At 40.3% G+C, this 19251-nt stretch overlaps 1 protein-coding gene across 3 annotated transcripts in view; it reads right to left on the bottom strand.

Moving 5' to 3' along the window:
* The window catches only part of FAM114A1 (family with sequence similarity 114 member A1), a 66033-nt gene that overhangs the window by 37197 nt on the left and 9585 nt on the right, over window positions 1-19251 (bottom strand). For all 3 annotated transcript variants that reach the window (XM_057725644.1, XM_057725646.1, XM_057725645.1), the window contains exons 2-3: window positions 18478-18833; window positions 8659-8746 (exon numbers count right to left, since the gene is read on the bottom strand). In XM_057725644.1, the coding sequence (XP_057581627.1) occupies window positions 8659-8746; window positions 18478-18825 (436 nt within the window). In that variant the 5' untranslated portion in view covers window positions 18826-18833. The remainder of the gene's footprint in view (window positions 1-8658; window positions 8747-18477; window positions 18834-19251) is intronic.

The following is a 19251-nucleotide window of genomic DNA, read 5'->3' as shown; positions in this document are numbered from 1 at the left end:
TAGGTCTGAATATTTTTCAAAATAAAACTTTTAATTAAAGTGATAAAAATGTAAAAGTAGATAAATAAATACAAATAAACATAATGTTAGCAAAATCAGAGTATAGAAATATAGACAACAGAAGGTGGGTCAGCCTCTTTCTCCCTAAACAGCGTCCATCGACCTAACAGGCAATAGAGTCTATGAGCTTACAGGAGCCTAAGGAATGATTTCAGACTGAAAAAAAGTATTGGTTCTAAAAGACAAAAAAAAATTTCAAATTAGAAATTAAATAATATTTACTTAAATGTATTCTAAATGTAATATTTGGTCAACTGGTCAACTATAGTTCAAGTAAATTCAACTCTTCCATAGTTATATACAAGTTATATATTTAATGAGGGATGTGGGTGCATTTTATTTGTTGTGACATGAGAGGGACTTCCAAAAGGAGGAGTGCAGAGGCTCTTAAAAGACTTAAAGGGGCCTTGCCTTCCTCCCTGCTCCCCCACCCCCCGTTTCCTTCTAAAGATAACAAGTCTAATTCGTTTCTTGTTGATTACTCTCAGGAAGAAGGTCTGAAAAGCACATCCCTACACGTAAGTGTTCCAGACCCAGCTTCACCGTATACGGTGGGGGTCTCAGCACGTGCAGATGGTGGTGGAGGCTACGTGTGCTGCCTGAGATCCCAGTGCTCCTTCACCCCTGCTGACAGCTCTTAGCTAAATGCCTCCCTTTGCAGTGCCCCTCACCAAAGAGAACTGGCTCCCCCAAGACTGTACTATAATGATTGGTCAGTGCGGAAGTTGTTGATACAAAAGCCTGGCCCTGTGGCATCAACGGGAGACATCCCTGAAGAGTCATCCCAACACCCAAGCTCCCTATGGGATGGCCCGTCCCAGTAAAACTCCAGCACACTCATTCCTGCCTCCGTCTCTCCCCTGGGCATCCAATCCAGGACACTGATCTACCTTATTTTTTTTTGATGGATGCATAGAATTATTGCACTGAATGGCTCTGTCGTGTTTAACATGCTCTATGGATGGATACTTGGGTTATTTCCAGTTTTTTACATATGCCTGGTGAACTCCCTCAGCTCTTCAGGTCTCTACTCAAATATCACCTCATTAAGATCTACCCCTCACTACCCTTTTAAAAACCTTAACCTGTACTCCTGACACTATATTTTTCATAGACTTAACACTTTATAACTCTCTGCATAATTTTCCTACTCATTATGGGTATTTTTTTTAATTTTTAAAAAATTTTAATTTTATTGGAGTATAGTTGATTGACAATGTTGTGGTAATTTCAGGTGTAAAGCAAAATGATTCAGTTATACATATACACATAATCATTCTATTTCAGATTCTTTTCTCATATAGGTTATTCCAGAATACTGAATAGAATTCCCTGTGTTATACAGTAGGGCTTTGTTGGTTATCTGTCTTATATACAGTAGTGTGTGTATGTTCATTCCAAGCTCCTGATTTATCCCTCCCCCCAGCCCTACGTTTCCCCTTTGGTAACCATAAGCCCCATGTTTCCCCTTTGGTAACCATAAGTTTGTTTTCGATATCTGTAAGTCTGTTTCTGCTTTGCAAACAAGTTCATTTGTTTCAGCCTTTTTAAAAATTAGATTCCACGTATGAGTACTATCATAAGATATTTGTCTGACTTACTTCACTTAGTTTGATAATCTCTATGTTCATTCATGTTGCTGCAAATGGCATTATTTCATTCTTTTTTATGGCTGAGTAGTATTCTGTTGTATATATGCACCACATCCTCTTTATCCACTCCTCTCTCAATAGACATTTAGGTTGCTTCCATGCCTTGGCTATTGTGAATAGTGCTGCAGTGAACACTGGGGTGCATACATCCTTTCGAATTATGTTTTTTTCCCCGTATGTGACCAGGAGTGGGATTGCTGGATATGTATTGTTTACTGTCTGCATCCTTCCGCTAGTCTGTAAGCTCTACTATAAGGTCTTTGTCTTGTTTACTCACTGCTTTATCTCAAGTGCCTAGAATAGTGCCTGGCAAGAAAAGTATTTGCTGAGTGAAGCCCATATTGAACATCTTTGGACATATATATTAATGAACTTTTGCAAAGAATCAACTGTGGAACTGCACATGCATTTAAAATTTTATAGATAATGTTAAGTGCTCTTCTGAAGGTTGCGCCAATTTCTGCTCTCCTTTGGGTGAAATTTTGAGAAATAGAACTATTTAAAAATATTGACTGCATTTCAGACTCTACTATCAATGAATTCAAGATATAAAAAGTTGTGAGAAGTAGTTGTTTAGAAAAACACATAGATGGTGTTGCTGCGCTCAACTACAGCAAACTTCAGGGCAGCAGAAACTGGAGCCAATCAACCTTCCTTTTGGAAAAGTCTTCTCTCTCCATAATGATGGTTGATGTCCACTCTGTAATCAGATACTCACTCCTCTTAGGTTCGAAATTGACAAGAAGAGTTTCTGAACTCATAGTGTTTGCCTCACCATCACACAGGAATTCATTAACTCCTGGGTCTTGTTCATAGATTGTAAAGAATTGTGAACAAACTCCAAGCATTAATCCTATTATCTTTTGTATCCATGATCCTGGAGAATTTTCATATCATCGGCAATGTCACCTTCAAAAAATGAATCCATGTGATATAGACAGTGAAATACCTAGTTAAGAGTTCTTACTGTAGTATCATTCTGACAAGTTTGCCATTCTCTGTGATAAACACTGTCATTATTTGTGACAGTGCTGGTAGAAGACTTTCATTCAACTGTGCTGAAGGAAAAAAAGGTGTAACTTGGGAGAGGATGGGAAAGAACAATGGTAATTCTGAAAAGGTAAATATACAGATCAGATCTCCCTTGCCCTCCTCAGGTACCTTTATACAAGGTGTGAAGACTCATAAAACTGTCAAAATTAGAATTTTAAATAAGCATGCAGGCCTTTTGTAGTACCTGGAAATAAGTTGTTCTATTCTACTACACAGTTTTTGCCTTGGTAGATTTGTTCATGTCTCAGCATTGTTGACTTTCACTTTGATTACTCGTCTGTCACTTAGCTTAGCAATATATTCTACGAATAAGTCAGGTCTGTAAGGTGCTTGCAGGAAATCACATCTGGTTCTAACAACAGTACTTTGAAATTATCATCAAAATTGTTTTTCTTTTTCTTTTTCTTTTTATTCTATGTGTTCCTTTCCCACTCTGGTTTTTCCTGGAACTTAAATAATAACCATTTTTTATTGTATCTTATGAACTCATCCAAAGGCATGAGTGGCAGCTGATCAAGTCTTCTTAGACTGTGATAACAGTGTGCTTGTGAATGAAACTAATGCAGGAGTTATGGCCTCTCAGAAACAACTGTTGGCTGAGAAATGTTTGATCTTATATAAGCACTGGGAAGGTTGCTTTTTCTCACTTACCCTTAACCTTGGGGGTCAAAGTAGCGAGGCAAAAGATAAAATATAAAAATACAGTATAACAAAAAGTCAATCAATTTTCTATATTTTTCTATTTAGCACAGTGGTTACAAATATCTTTCTCCTGCTATATGTAGCCACAAACTATGGAATCATCATATTCTGGAAGTTGGAAGGAATATTAGAATTTCTCAAGTTCTTCCACCCATACTTTTCCAAGTAAGGAAGTCTAGAGAGATTCAGTGTATAGTGTAGCTAGTTAGTGACAGTTCTCTGTGATCACAAGTTAGCAGCAGTTGGAACCAGGTCTCATGTCTTATGACATCTGATACAGTGCTCTTTCCAAGAGAGAACCATCTTCTAAATCTTTCCATTCTCCAATTACTCTCCTGACAACTCTAAACAGTTCTAACGATTGCGACTGCAATTTTTCAACAACCGTAGAGAAGTACTGGTTTCTATCTCTAGTGCTCAATTGACAGCTCTGAGTTTTGTTACAGATTCTGTCTTGCACAGAGTTCCATCTGCAACTGGAATTACCCCAGGGGGACCACGAAGTTTCTGGGAATCAACTGCAATAGAATATGTGGTTATTTTCTTTCTTTACTTTCCACAGGCAATTTATAAACCTTCAAGAGCTTATCTGCTGCTGTGAGTGCTCTGTTTTCCAATAAGTTTCTTTGCCCTGTGATAATAAAGTGTTAATGCTGCAAAGCCCTGGGTGGATATTATTTGCCTGCACGTAGCAGCACGTCTGCCTTGCGTGCCTCTCTCAATCCAAACGCAGCAGCTCAAGATAGACCACAATCCAGGGGGTGCCCACAACTTTTTCAAGCTTCTGTAAACAGGTGGTTGAACCCTATTCTAACCCTCTGTTTCAGACTGTGAGCCTGGCTATGACACTTTTTCATTTTGTGGGACACGTGATCGCTCTTATCTTCTGGGAGTTAAATTCCCAATCACCACGACTCCCTGTTTCCAGCCTTGGAAGCTAAGACTTCAGCCTCCCCTTATGCTACAAGTTTTATTTCTCTATCAGATCCACAAAAATACTTATTTTGTTTTCAAGCATATATTGCTATTAGTTTAGCTACTATTACTCTGTAAAGTTACAGCCCGTCTTGACCAGAAATCTCCAAAATATACCTCGGGAACAACTTAGGGATGGCATTCAGCTATCTTGCTATTGCACTTATGGGGGTGTGATGACCAGTGGTGATGAGCAAATTTAGTCTCTACGTCTCTAAAGATAGCTCCAATTTGTCCAAAGGGATTCTTAGAATGACTATAAATATTTCAAATTTTCTTTGCTGTTCCTCATGCACCCTTTGGTCATTGTGGGTGCAAATAAGAGAAAAATGCCAAGATTAAAATGCTTTTCAAAATTCCAACATGTAGGGCTTCCCTGGTGGCACAGTGGTTAAGAATCCACCTGCCAATGCAGGGGACATGGGTTCGATCCCTGGGCCAGAAAAATCCCACATGCTGCGGAGCAACTAAGCCCCTGCACCACAACTACTGAGCCTGCGCTCTAGAGCCCGTGAGCCACAACTACTGAGCCCACGTGTCACAGCTACTGAAGCCCATACACCTAGAGCCCGTGCTCTGCAACAGGAGAAGCCATCGCAATGAGAAGCCTGTGCACGGCAACAAAGAGTAGCCCCTGCTCGCTGCAACTAGAGAAAGCCAGTGCACACCAACGAAGACCCAACACAGCCAATAAATAAATAGATTAAAAAAAAATTCCAACATGTAGCCAGGGCCATTAAACAATACTAAGTTTCTGGCATTGGTGGTATAACTGATGAGGATTTCAAGCAGAAAAGGGAGGTCTGTTACGCAGAATTGAGAGATCACCCCCAAGAGTCTCACCCCTGGCATATACAACATGTAATCCCCCCACTTTGAGTGTGGACAAGATTGTGAATATGATGGGATTCACTCCCATGATTAGGTTACATTATATGGCAAAGGTGAAGGGACTTCTCAGAAGTCATTAAGGTCCTTAATTAGTTGAATTTGAGTTAATCAAAAGAGAGAGCCTGGATGAGGTTGAACTAATCAGGTGGGCCTTTAAAAGGGACTTGGGTCCTTCCTAACGGGAGAGATTTGAAGCATGGGAGAAATTATCCTGCTGGCTTTGAAGAAGGACCTGAGGGCAGCCTCTAGGCCAATAACCAGCAAGAAAACAGGGGTGTCAACCCTACAACCACAAGGAATTGAATTCTGCCAACAACCTGAATAACCTTGAAAATGACCCTGAACATCAGATGAGAATGCAGCAGGCTGACACCTTGGTTTCAGCTTGGCAAGTCACTAAGCAGAGAACCCAGCTGTCTTGGACCTGAATTCCTGCTCCATAGAAACTGTGAGATAATCACTGTATGTTGTTTTAAGCCTCCCAAGTTTTGGTAATTTGTGACACAGCAATAGAAGTGAATACAAGAGGGTCTACTTGAACTTCATTCTGATATTTGATGGGGCAATGTGTGACTGTCAGAGCATCTCAGAGAAACCCTACCTCCACCAACCATAAGAGGGAAAGTGGCAGTAGTGATGGTACAATGACCCTGCTGGTCCACAGGCAGTTATCTCCACAGGCTCTTCTGGATCAATCACTGCACAGAACCAGGTGAGAAGCACCACAAGTTTTAAGTGGTTGCAGCGTTAACATGACACAACATTTATTTGGGGTGCCTTATGGAAACCTCAAGAGAAACCCCAAACCCAAGCACAGGCCACAGATTAACACAATGATTTGAGATCAAATTAAAAGATGAGTGCCTACCAGTGTGGGCTGGGACCTGCCACCAGAATCATAGCCTGATTTTTTAAATTAATTAATTAATTAATTTATTTATTTATTGGCTGTGCTATGTCTTCATTGCTGCACACGGGCTTTCTCTAGTTGCGGCGAGTGGGGGCTACTCTTCATTTTGGTGCATGGGCTCCTCATTGCAGTGGTTCCTCTTGTTGCAGAGCATGGGCTCTAGGTGCATGGGCTTCAGTAATTGTGGCACCTGGGCTCAACAGCTGTGGCTCACGGGCTCTAGAGCTCAGGCTCAGTAGCTGTGGCACACAGGCTTAGTTGGTCCACGGCATGTGGTATTGTCCTGGGGCAAGGATCGAACCCGTGTCCCCTGCATTGGCAGGTGGATTCTTAACCACTGCACCACCAGGGAAGTCCCACAGCCTGATTTTTAAGCAGTAAAACCAGCATTATGTACTGGTTATACCTGAATCAAGTGACAAAACCTAAAGGTCTTGAAACACGGTCCACTGGATGAAGGCTGCACTAGGCTGCATATGTGCAAAGGTCAGAAAACAACAGGACACTGAAGAAGATAATTGACAGTAAATTTAACGGGCAAGCTGCCAGTTGATGGGTGGAAAACTTTATAAGTGTCCTGCAAAGCCCAAAGTCAAATGGTAAGGTGTAGTTGCTGACTGATAAGAAGCAATTGCAGAGTCAGACCAACCAGGAGCAAAATAGTCACAGGTGGGTGCGCCTGTAAATGTATCAAAAACACCTGCACATGCCACCCACAGGGCAGCTGATAGCTGTCTTTACTGTGGAAGGAGCTTATATTTAAATTTTTAATGAGAAAGTAAATCCTTTATCTATAATAGAACCTGCTGAAGCACCAAATTCATTATAAGCCAGGGCAGTTCTGGACACCACCGTAGCTGGAAGCACCCAACACACTGTACTGTTTTATGACATAAACCATGAGGAGAGCTGTATAATTTGGTGACCATGTAATCTACTGTTCTGTGACTTATTACAACTTTAAAAACATTAGATTCCACATTTTTAGTTTTGATTCAGAAAGCATGCCAATGCTGAGTGCTGCCAGTGGCAAGATCCATTTGAGAGCCACTGAAAGCTCAAACATCTTCCCTAGGAAGCAGGATGCCTGCAGGTGCCTGTCTTCACTCTTAAGAAAAGATTCTGTCCTGTTCACAAAACAAGCCAGCCTCCTCCACTTTAATCTGATTATTTTTTTCCATCTGCATATGTAATATCCTCGGCATACCTGGCCCTTCAATTAGCAATAGAAAAATAAAATCTGCTTTCCAGGCTCTCGTGGAGAGGGTAACGTTTATTTGGCCACCACCTCCTTCTTGCCAGAGCTCTTCTGATACTTAATAGACATGGAATTAGGAGAATGCAATCTATCCATTCTTCCAGGCAGTCTCAATTCTATCAAATTAGATATCTGGCCCTTCAACTGTTTGTGACCACGGTCCATTGGAGAGGGGCCAAAGACCTCAGCCCTACTGGTTTTAGAAGTAACAATGAATGGGACCAATTCATGGCCCATCACAAGATCCCCATGCCACAGACGATACCTTGAGAATACCTGAGTTAGATGATATGAAAGCTGTGTTACCTGTGGCTTCCCCTGTCCTGCTCTTCACTCTTTATCCTCAAGATGAAATGCCGCGGCTACATTATCTTAGACACGTATATGTTATACCTTCAGTTTTCATGAAGAGTGGATATAAGAAATGGTCACATGAAGAATATTTTGACAAACCTTCATTGGTGAAGACATTGTCCATTATATTTCTCTTTGTATATGAGCAATATGGAACATTTCTTCAAAACTTTAAAACAAGGAAAATAAATTTAAATAACTAAGTCTTGTTTTATCATTCAGTGAGATAGATAATCTACTGGCAGCCAAGAATCTCAGAGTTAAGGTCAATGGTCAATTACAGTAACTCTATTAGCCTTGATATATGTCTCCTTCCTACCTGCATATTTTTTTCTATTTGTATTTCAATACCCTGTCACGAATGCCTTTTGTTGAGATACTTTAAAATGTTCAAGTGGGATGATAAGCACAAAGTGTTAAGAGTATATTAAAAAAGCCCAAACTTATATTCTAAGATGCAATATAATATAATGGTTAAAAGCCATTATATTATATTTGTACCAACTGTGTGTTTCAAAGCCCAATTCAGTCACTCCTGACTTTGGACAAGGTTTAACTTCTCTGTGATTCAGCTTCCTTACCTCTAAAATGGAGAAAACAAGAGTACCTCCTCATAGGGTTATTCCAAAGAATAAATGTATTAATATACAGTGAAGCACTTAGAAAAGCAAACACTGAAAACGATTTGTTCTTATCATCTCATGAGCTAATGTTAAACTCTATCAGCACGTGGTATGATCAAAATGTCATATCCTATTTGGCTCCTGAACTTTATCCATTCAAACGCAACGTGTAATGCTCACCTACTGTGGCAGATGCTGATGAGAGCAGAGATTTGCCCCAGGAGCCCCAGCCTGTCCATCTCCCTCCACGTGGAGAGGAATCCACGGCCTGCAAAAAACCAGATCAGCCACAAGGTCAGCAATTTCGTTTATCCCTCAATGGAAAAACACCCGTTCATTTAAAACAAAGAGAAAGTTAAAAAAAAATCACCAACAACCATCTCTCACTGGCTTGTAGTGTATAAGGGCCATAAAAGAATATACCAGTCCACACTGCAATGTGTACTTTGGAACCAAATTGATCTGTAGTGGTGTTGGCTTCTGAGGGCTTAGCTTAGAGTCAGAAGAAGGGAATTTGATGCCAACCAAGACCCAAATCTCCCATTATCTGGAAGACAGGGACAGGGCTGTGGAGGGGAGGGGGGTTTAATATTGTAGGGCACAGAGTGACTTGAAAAACTCCAAAACAACCTTGACTCATTCAATTCTTACAGAACTAAAAAAGATGTGCTCTTCAAGGTAGAATTAACTTTCAAATCTCTGGGGTGGTAGGAGGGAGATGTGGCATAGATGGTAGCAGGCAAAGTGTCTAGAAAAGCATCAGTAAAGCTTGGAGATGGGGAGTAGCAACAGGAAGCCTTCTGAGATAGACAACTTTCAAGGAGTCCATTCCACTCACAATGACTCCTGTGATAACTATATCTCTCACTGTCTCTGGGCTCACTTGACTCAAACTCTTTTTCCTAGGTATTTGGATCAGGACTGAGAGATTCTGGTTCAGCTTGAATAGAAGATAAAAACTCAGGCAATGTAGGGTGACCATATTCTACCCACCATGCAGACTAAGAACTAAGAGAAAGCAGAATGAGCAGAATGAAGGAGATAGGCTCAGAGAAGCTATTTGGATTCCTGATAGCTTCTCAGCCTCTGGTTCCTGTCCCTTTTCAATGCCCTGCTGCCTTCCTACCTTTGGGTTTCATGAGATTCCAGCACAGTGATTCTCTCTTTCTTTTTTTTAATGTTTTGTTCACTGATATGTCCACAGAGCATAGAAGAGAGCATGACATATAATGAGTGCTTAATAAATTTAGTTGAATAAATGACTGAAATTCATCCGTTTTCTTAGGTGTGCTTAGTTTCTGTTACTTGCAGCCAATGCATCCTGACTCAGTTGGTGGAACCACAGCTTTCCCTTAATATCCAGGAATGCATTTTAGAAAATGAGGCAAAAATACATTAGGAGATGGAGGATAACAGCTCTTTCACTCCAAGAAAAGAAAGGAAGAAGTTAAGGAGGAAGTGAAAGATTCCTATAGAGTTTGCAGATTCTATAACTTTTGACCCAAGGTTGGTCCATCATCAGCCCCAATTTCTTTCTCCATGCAGTCTTCCACCCTTGCAGATAAGAGTGGCCATATGAAACAGTTTTGACCAATGAGATATAAATGGGAAAGGTTTTACTTTCATGATAAATCATACACTTATGGCTGGTGCCAGCTCTCCCCTCTCCTTTTTTCCTGCCCTGAATGTGGACCTGATGCTTGAAACTGAAACAGCCATTTTTGCTGCCATGAGGGAAAGGCCAGGGAATCACAGAGTCATTGGTCCTGGCACTGCTAAGCTGCCAAACAAAGGTGAATCATTGCGTATCTCCATTGTTTCCATTAAGTGAGAAACAATTAATTGCTATTTTGAAAGCTACTATATGTTGGGTTTTAGTTACTTTCACCCAAACGCATTCCTAACTGATTCACCTAGTAAATATCAAACACCATGCATCAGTGTAGACTTCTGGTCAAGAGTAAAGGCTACGGAATTAAATTGCTTGGGTTTGACTCCAGGCTCTGCCATTTTGGACATGTTACTCAAGTCTTTTAGCCATCACTGACGCATTACAAAATGCAACCATAAGTATAAGAACCAATAACTTCACAGGGTTATTGTGAAAATTAAAAGAAATAATTCACATAAAGCTGTGAGTATAGTGCCTAGCACATAATAAACGCTCCAGAAATGTGAACTAGTAATAATAATAACTACATTTTTAACACTAAAAAGCAAAAAGCTTTGAAAGTTGGCTTTTTTTTCTGTTTGGAAACAATGAGAAGCTTGTTAACATGAATGGAAATACTCAAGATTCATGACAGTCTGCTTTCATTTTTGGTGTCTACATTGATTTACTTCACTTCAGCAGTGAAGCTGGTGGCAATTTTATACCATCATGAAGACAGATGTAAGTTGGTGATTAATATAATTCTTTCATGGGACAAATCCCTACCTACGTGATTAGGGAGAGTTAATACACTTAGCGGTGACAGCTTCTGACTCAAATTTACAATACTTAATATGCTCTGACAGCTGGTAATTGACTAGCAAATGGAAATAAATGTTAAATGAGTCTAGAACTTTTTGCAGTGTAAGTGACTACTTCAATTGCTCTATTAATGAAGCTCCTTTGACATTGAGCTGTGACTTCTTGATCAGCTACAAAGAATATTTGTTATCAATGGCAAACACTCAACTAAATGTGTACATTTAATATAAAACCATATAAACTAAATGTTTGACATGAATTATAAACATATCTCATCTTGAGTATTGTCTCCACTTTAAATGGCTTTAATGTCACACACTTATGAGACTATAAAGTAAGCAGCAAGGATCTACTCAGATCTCCCATTTTCATATATGAATATTTTAAAGCTTTTTTCTCACCCTCACCCATGTAACCCCCACCTCCTTTAACAGACAACTTCACAACCTAATTCACAGAGAAAACAGAAGCCTTCAGATGAGAACTCTCAACTTCCTGTCCCCTCCCCGTAAACTCTCAGAAGAATGACCTCATATTGTAATAGAAAATCAGACTTGACTTGATCCAGAGGGATCTCCAAAACTCAACTGGAGATCATTTTAACATCTATAACTGTTATGTGGTCCTAAGAACATGAAGGAGTGCAAGATTCTATCATGTTCAAAGACAGAAAAGACATTTACATATCTGGTATTCCATTTAAAGGTCTTGATCATTAAATAGAAAATACATTTATTTATTTTTAGGCTATCAAGTTCAAAGGTATCATTAGATAGAAAGATATGTACAAATCTTAGAATTGTATCAAATTCAAAGATATTTAAATTTAGTATTTAGATAGAAAATACATGTACCTCTCTTAAAGAATAAAGACCAACCTGGTTGTCCTATTTCCTTGAGAAGATCAAGAATCAGATACTGTGTATAACTTTGGTCTTAGGATGCGGACAGTAAGAGTTATGAGACCAAAGCCTTAAGTTTTGTAACTCATGACACAGCTGTTCTAAAAAGGAGCTCAGTGTGACATTTGGGAGGATGTAAATTGCTCTGGATGCCTGAAGCTCTGTCAAAATATTTGCCTGAAAATGGCTTCAGTTATTCCCAGGTAATTTTCTTCCTTGGTGCGTATGCATCATTCAACTCTAGGACGATTTAAAGTGAAACAGAAAGGTTTAAAGCATGAAAGTTATGCTAGTAATCACTTTGTGCATATTTGGTCTTTTCTGTACTACTGATGTTTAAGGAATTTGACTGATAAGTGTGACAATTTTTTGAAAATCAATTTAAAATGAATAAGTGAATTATCAGACTTCTGATTTTTAAGTTGAAGTCTTCCTAAGTTTATGTATAATGTTACACCACCTAAGGGGTCATTTAGTCCACTCTATAAATTTAATTTAAAATATAAAAGAATTCTTAAGTACTCAGCAAGATTTTGTTCAAGTAGATAAATGAGGTACTTAAAAAAGTAGATAGAGTATATTAAATTTATAGATGTAGTTTAAAAATATTTGACCATGTTTAAGTTGGCAAAAAGGACCAAGCATTAATCAAAAGCCCCCTGAAAGTGACTGTTCAATTATGTTAGGCTTCTAAATAGAGTAAGATTTGTGAGATGAATGCAAATACTAGGGAGAATTGACATTTTGAATCTGTAACCTTAATAAATTGATCACTAATTGTTTAAATGAAATTAAAAGTCTGAGTAGCTGTTTTTTTTTTTTTTTAAATGGACAAAACACACACTGGCCCTCACCAAAAACCCATCTCAGCACAAATCTAACTCTACTGCACCTCCACTCACAATGACTTCCTTCCCTTCTATCATAATGGAAGTGATATCTTCCTCTTAATTGCAGTTCTCACCTCCATCTGAACTCCTCTGGGCCTGAGAAGGTTGGTGTTCCCTTTTCTCCTGGTTTTTCAGCCATTCCCTACTGGCTGCTTCGTACAGTTAATGGTGTACACGATTCCTCCTTCTTAAAACCAGCAAATGAAAATCACGATGACAAAATGTTTCTTTCAAACTCCTCTGGTTTCTGCTCCCTGTCTTTCTTTCTTCTTTAACTCTTAAAAAAGGTGCCTACCTTCTGTATCCACCCCCTCCACTCCTCGACCAATCACGGTGACTCTTCCCTGGTCACTATTTCAGGAAACGATTCTTACACCAAGGTCATAATGGCTTCCTCATTGTTAAAGCCTTGGACTCATTTTAGTCATTGTATTTCTTGACTTCTCAGTAGCATCAGAAGCTTAACCACTTTTCCAGTTCTTAAAAGACTCTATTCTCATGGTTCCCGTGACCTATCTTTGGACTCTCGCTCTTTTTTGTCCATCCCTTATTATGATGATTTCAGTTTACTTTAGAAAGTTTCCACATGCATATTGTGATATTATGGGAGTTCCTTAGATTAAGTTACAACCCAACTGCTTCCAGCATTCCAATAAAATACACACAGTCCAGGAGGTCAGCTGGCATTCTAATCAGGAAAGCCATACCCCAAAGGCAGCTATAATGAGCCCTTCTATTATTTGCATCTCTGTTAACACCTGATGCTTTGCTAATTAGCATACTGAATTTCAGAAATGGGCTTTCACTGGTAAGCACGGTGGACTGTTAACTAGCATTTTGAATATCTGAAAGGGGCTCTAGGTGGTGAAATTAAAGGTATTCAACACTTGTAGATGGTTAAATATATTTCAGAGCCTCTTCCTACCTTTACATGGATAGGGTGTAAGAAGGGATTTTCCCCTGTGCTAAATGGTCTTCTATCCATCTCTGAACTCTGGAGAATTCTGGTTTCTTGATGTCATTATAAGGGAAGACACCCCTGCCCCGAGAACTCTAGACATTTGCCTTGAATGAACCTTTCGAGGTAGTGGTCAAAGCACCTAGAAGTCCAAAACAATGCCACAGTCTCAAGCCTACATGAGTTCTTATGAACTATTTTTAACTTTCTTATTAATTAATGTTTAATTTAAAAAGGTCAGTGTAGTATAATGTGATTTGAGATTTGATTTCATTTATAGAATGAACTTTGCTCGCAATCACAACCTATCAAAAGAATCTAAGAGCTGTGCATGATCAAATTGGCTGAGAGACAAGAGACTTCAGGGCCAGGTCCTTGGCCTCTATTCTTTATTTATATATAACACCTGGGCAATCTTACCCACTCCCATTACTTAAATAACATCCAGTTGCTGATGGGCTCCAACTGTCTCTCTCTCTCTCCCCTGGGCTCCAGACCACTATAATCAACTGCCCACAAAATATCTTCACTTGGATGTCTCATCGCATATTCAATACTGAACTCACCACCTTCTCAATCTTACCTTCTTACCTGATCCCCCCACTAGCTCTTCTGTGTACTAGTATTAGTGGTTCCCAAACACTGGTCCACAGACTGACTGCAAGAATATTATCTGCAGGAACTTATTAAAATACAGTCTTGGCTTCCACTGTGATCTTTTGAATAAGAATCTCTCAGGGTAGAGCCTGGGAATCTGAATTTCTAACAAGCCTCCCAGATAATTCTAATATACCACCAGATTTACGAAGCACTGCCCAAAATGGCCAAAAGGCAACAGCATCCACCTGGTTGCCCAAGTCAAAAATCAGGTGCCATGATGTAGAGAGACTTAAAAGGAGAAATACTCCAGCAGAATTGGAGCAAACTCTGCTCACTCATTTAACAGGCAAACATCTATCATGAGCACGTCTTAGCCTATGTTCTCTCATCTTTGTCTCTGTTGATAGCAATGTTATTGCTCTTTCACATCGTGCTTTTCCTTTTCTAAGGAGAAAACTATTGAGTGGTAGTCTGTGTTTTCCTTTGAGAGCACTTTTAGTGGTAACATCGTGTTCTTTTTTTTTTCTAGATCACACATTTTTTTTTTAATTGAGGTAAAATTCGCATAGCATAAAATTCAGCATCAACCATCACCACCATCTAATCACAGAACACAAAGCCCCTGTACCCCCTGTTCTCACTCCCCTCGCCCCAGCCCCTGGCAATCACTAATCTGCTTTCTGACCTCTTATGGGCACGTCACATAAGCAGAGTCTCACAGTACGTGTCACCCACCGTTACCTTCTTCACAATTGGCCTTATGCATTGGTGTAGGACAGTAGGGATGAATTTTTTTTTTTTTTTTTTTTTTTACTTTGGGTAATATTTCTTGGTGCTAAGCATTCAGGGAAATTTTATCTCGATTAAATCTTTTAGGGGTTGATAGACTAGTATATAATAAGGTCCCACAAGATCTCTGGGAATAAATGTCACTCCAGACTAGCACTCAAGACAAATATCTTTTAATGGAGGCTGAAGACTTCACTGACTCCTTAAGATTGATTTGAGTACTCCATCTAAGGCTTCCTTGTGCTTGCCCTATCTAGTACTGTAAGATATGCTATAGTTGCTTTTATGCAACACTGCCTTCCCCAACTAGATGGTAGGCATCCTGAAGATACTTGCACTACCCTCAGATTCTGGGGTACAACACATGGGTCCTGGGGCTGGTTGAGGCCTTAAAGGATCTAGTACAACCTCAAAGTTCAAGTGAGGCTGGGGGACCATCTTTCATGGATGTTGAACAGTGGATTCCTAAAGGAAGCCTTAACTCAGTTGCTTCTGAGTCTGTAATCAGAATGGATGAGAAAGAGAAGGGGCCCTAAAGACAGAAAGAGATTCTCTGAGTGCATCAGCTGTGAATGCTGTGATCCTTCAAAGTAGCGGTGTCAGCTGAGCAGCTGGCAGGACCACTGCCCCAGGCCCCGTCCGAGTCATGCCACCCTACCTGCCAAGTTTTGGCCCCCATGCTAGCTCAGGCAAAGGTGAAGCTAATATGTGGATCTAAAGGGAACTCAGATCACTCATAGAAAAATATACACATTTAAACCCATTATCACAAAATCTAGCGTGCCCTAGAAGATACAGGTTTACTGCTTCAAAGAAAATTCTGCCAGGTTTTTCTTCAAGCAGGCATTTTCCCTTATAAACGTTTTTTTTTTTTAAAGGTGATGAGATTCTTTTAGGCTCAGATACACCTGGGATCAGACAGGCTTTTGAGCTCGGCTATTCCTATAGGACCTGCCATTCCTCAGGGGACCCGTGTTCAAGATCCAAACAGCCAACTTGTAAATGATTGAAGATTTTTTGGTAGAATTCATTCTCTTCTGGATCAACAGAAAAATGGCTGATTTCATCCCTGCAAAAAGACTTCTTCTGTATCCAATGAAGAGCAAATAAAATGGAACAAGCAAACAACGCTTGAAGGTGAAGCACAAAACTGAATTCTTCTAATATTAACTTAAGATACAAGGATAAGTTGCCATGAGAGATAACAGAACCCCCTTTTCTGGTAATTATTTAAAACAGACTATATTTGTACCTATTTAGAAGGGTTTAAATGTAACCTGGGTGAAAGAGATATTCCTTCCCCTCAAGGCCCTTCCAATCCACCCATATCAGCTTTCTGCCTTCTTAGAACCAATATACTCACAAGAATTCCTCCTACACCCCATTTCTATCTGAGCTCCTGATGCAATGCCACACATATACATGCAGAGCCATGGCCCCAACTCTGTGGCCATTCTTTGCACTTCCATTCGGATACTTTTGTGATGCTTCCTTGGGAGGAAATGCTCACCTTTTCAAAGTCCTTGAAAGTTATCGGTGTGGTGCAGGGAGAGGAGGGGAGTATCTGTCTGCCAATTGGCTCTCTCCCTGTAGCATTAAGGAGGTTTATAAAGTGCTTTCAAAGGCAGGATTCATTCGATTTGCTCAAAATTTAAGAAGATGGATGTGTAGGAGCATACTGACTTTTTACTGTGCTATTTTTATTAGCAATCTTGTTATAATTTTTAGAAGTCTAAAGTTGGAATGTATAATCATGAACACACATATTTTTAATCAATGGAGCTTCTGTAGTTTCTTTAAGTCATCTTTGGTCAGAATGGTGTAGCTAAGCTGTATTTTCTTAATATACAAAGATAATTATTAATAGTAGCACTTACAATAACAATTGGGAACCAGTGCTCCCCCAGTAGAAAGACAGCATGGAGGGAACACAGGCTTACAGTAAATACAGGAACAGAGTATATACTACTGGTTCTGTTTCTCTGGAGAATTCAGACTAATATACATCCTGGCATCATTATTTCTTAAAGCTCTCTCAGTGGTTGAAACGTTCAGCTAGAGTTGACACCCGCTGGTCTAGGAGTTCCCTCAGGAGGTCCACGGATGGCTTTAAAGGATCTATGATATCATGGACCTCATAAACAAAATTTTCCATGTGTGTTACATATCTGATCCAAACTCCCAGCTGGTCCTCAAATCCCTTCCATGACATTCCTGCAGAACGTTTGTTTGCTTTTGTTTAAACGTCTCCATGATGGGAATACCCCTCCTCCCTGAGGAAGCCTATCACATCTTCGAACAATTCGAAGAGTTGCTTTGAGGAAGCTGAGGCCAAGAAGCCTGATTTGGAATGAAACAATCAGAAGACATTCGTCAGAAGGATACCTCAAGGTCCTCACGTGCAAAGGTATCTTGCCCAAACTAGTTAACGGTAGACGAAGGGTAAAAGGCCAGGCACCCCGACTCCCTGCTTAGTGCCCGCCTTTCACTGCTTGCAGCAGAGTCGCCTCAAGAAGGTGATCTGTGCGGCACGCTTTAGGAGAGCAGGGCTGGGCCTGGCAGAGGGAGGACTCTGATCCCCCCCTTCTGTAGCATCCCTCAGGCAGGACTGGAGGAGAGAGGCCCCCCTCCTCCTGTCATGGTGAGTGCCTCCCCACCCGCGCCAGTCCCCGCATGGATGGAGGGGAAGGTGACAGGAAAACCCAGCTTGATGGTCATACTGATGTGGAACCAGGTACCCGCTGCGAGACACTGGCCTGTCTTATCTCCCAGAAAGACATGTGCGGGCACTGAAGGGAAGCAGGAACATGTTGTGCCTCTGGTTCCCTGGAAGGTGGTATGTGATGATAAACGAGTGATCCGAATGTTTAAGATCTTCACGGTGGATATGTAACTACGTATTAAAATTTAAGTGATGTTAAAGAAACATTGACTTGTTTAGGGTGGAATCAGGTTCATTAATAATTTGAACTCATTACATTCAACACTACAATATTTCCCATTTACTACTGAGTCGCTTAATCTTACTGGGTTGCTTAATATCTCTGAGCCTGGTTGCCTCGATTATAACTCAAGGTTAATAATATCCAGCTTAAAGAACCGTTGTAGAGAGTGAATTACATAATTTATAGAGTAGCTAGCAGAGCGGCACACAGGATGTGTCCAATAATTGGTGATTATTATTGCTACTACTAATACAGTTATCAAAAGGCAGATATCATGATGACCAATTATTCTCATATATGCCTTTTCTCACCACACAACACACCTTTGACGACAGAGGTAATGTCATAGTACATACTGAACTCCCATACCCCACCCACAGAGCTGGCACAAATCTACGCCTGTGGTAGGTAGGTTGAACTGAGTCAAATGAACCACTCCTACCGGATTACTCTGTTCTTTCAGGGGTATTTCGGATCCAGGTTCTGTCTCGAGGCTGACGGAGTCGATGCATTCCACAAGGGCATCTTCAGTCACTTCTCCATTGAGGGGGGGCTCCATGGCACCAGGGTCTTTGGGCTGCTCAGAGAGTCCAGTGTCAGCAGTCTCTGCACCCTGAACAGCTGCATTTTCATGCATGTCTCCTCTGGGGTCAGCTGGTGTTAGCTCATTTGAAATCATAGCTGGATCGCTGTGCACTTCTGCATCTTTGGGTAAGGTATCACTATTGGGCATGCTGGTAATTTCTGCTTTGTCTCCAGTGGCTAAGGGGTCATCGCCGTCATCAGACATTTTAATATCTGTCAACATAATTACAAACAAACACCTTAAGCTTCAATCTGAATTGTTAAACTTTAATTCAAAGTCCCGAATAATTAAGTTAAATCTGGTGGGGGTAACCTTTCAGCCTACATAAAGAAACTTTATGTAACCTTAGGGTAGGCTGAATAATGGCCTCCCAAAATATCCATCTCATAATCCTTGGAAGCTGTGAATGTTACCTTATATGGCCCAAAGGACTTTGAAGATATGATTAAATTAAGAATCTTGGATTATCTGGGTGGGCTTTAAATGAAATCACAGTGCCCTTATCAGAGAGAGGCAGAGGAAAAGGTGATGTGATGACAGAAGCAGAGACGGGAGTGATGCATTCTGAAGATGAAGGAAGGGGCCACAAGCCAAGGTACTCAGGTGACCATTAGAAGCTGAAAAAGTCAA

The sequence above is a fragment of the Hippopotamus amphibius genome, chromosome 3 (assembly GCF_030028045.1).
Source record: "Hippopotamus amphibius kiboko isolate mHipAmp2 chromosome 3, mHipAmp2.hap2, whole genome shotgun sequence".
Lineage (NCBI taxonomy): Eukaryota > Metazoa > Chordata > Mammalia > Artiodactyla > Hippopotamidae > Hippopotamus > Hippopotamus amphibius.
This window is presented reverse-complemented; position numbering and strand designations above follow the sequence as displayed.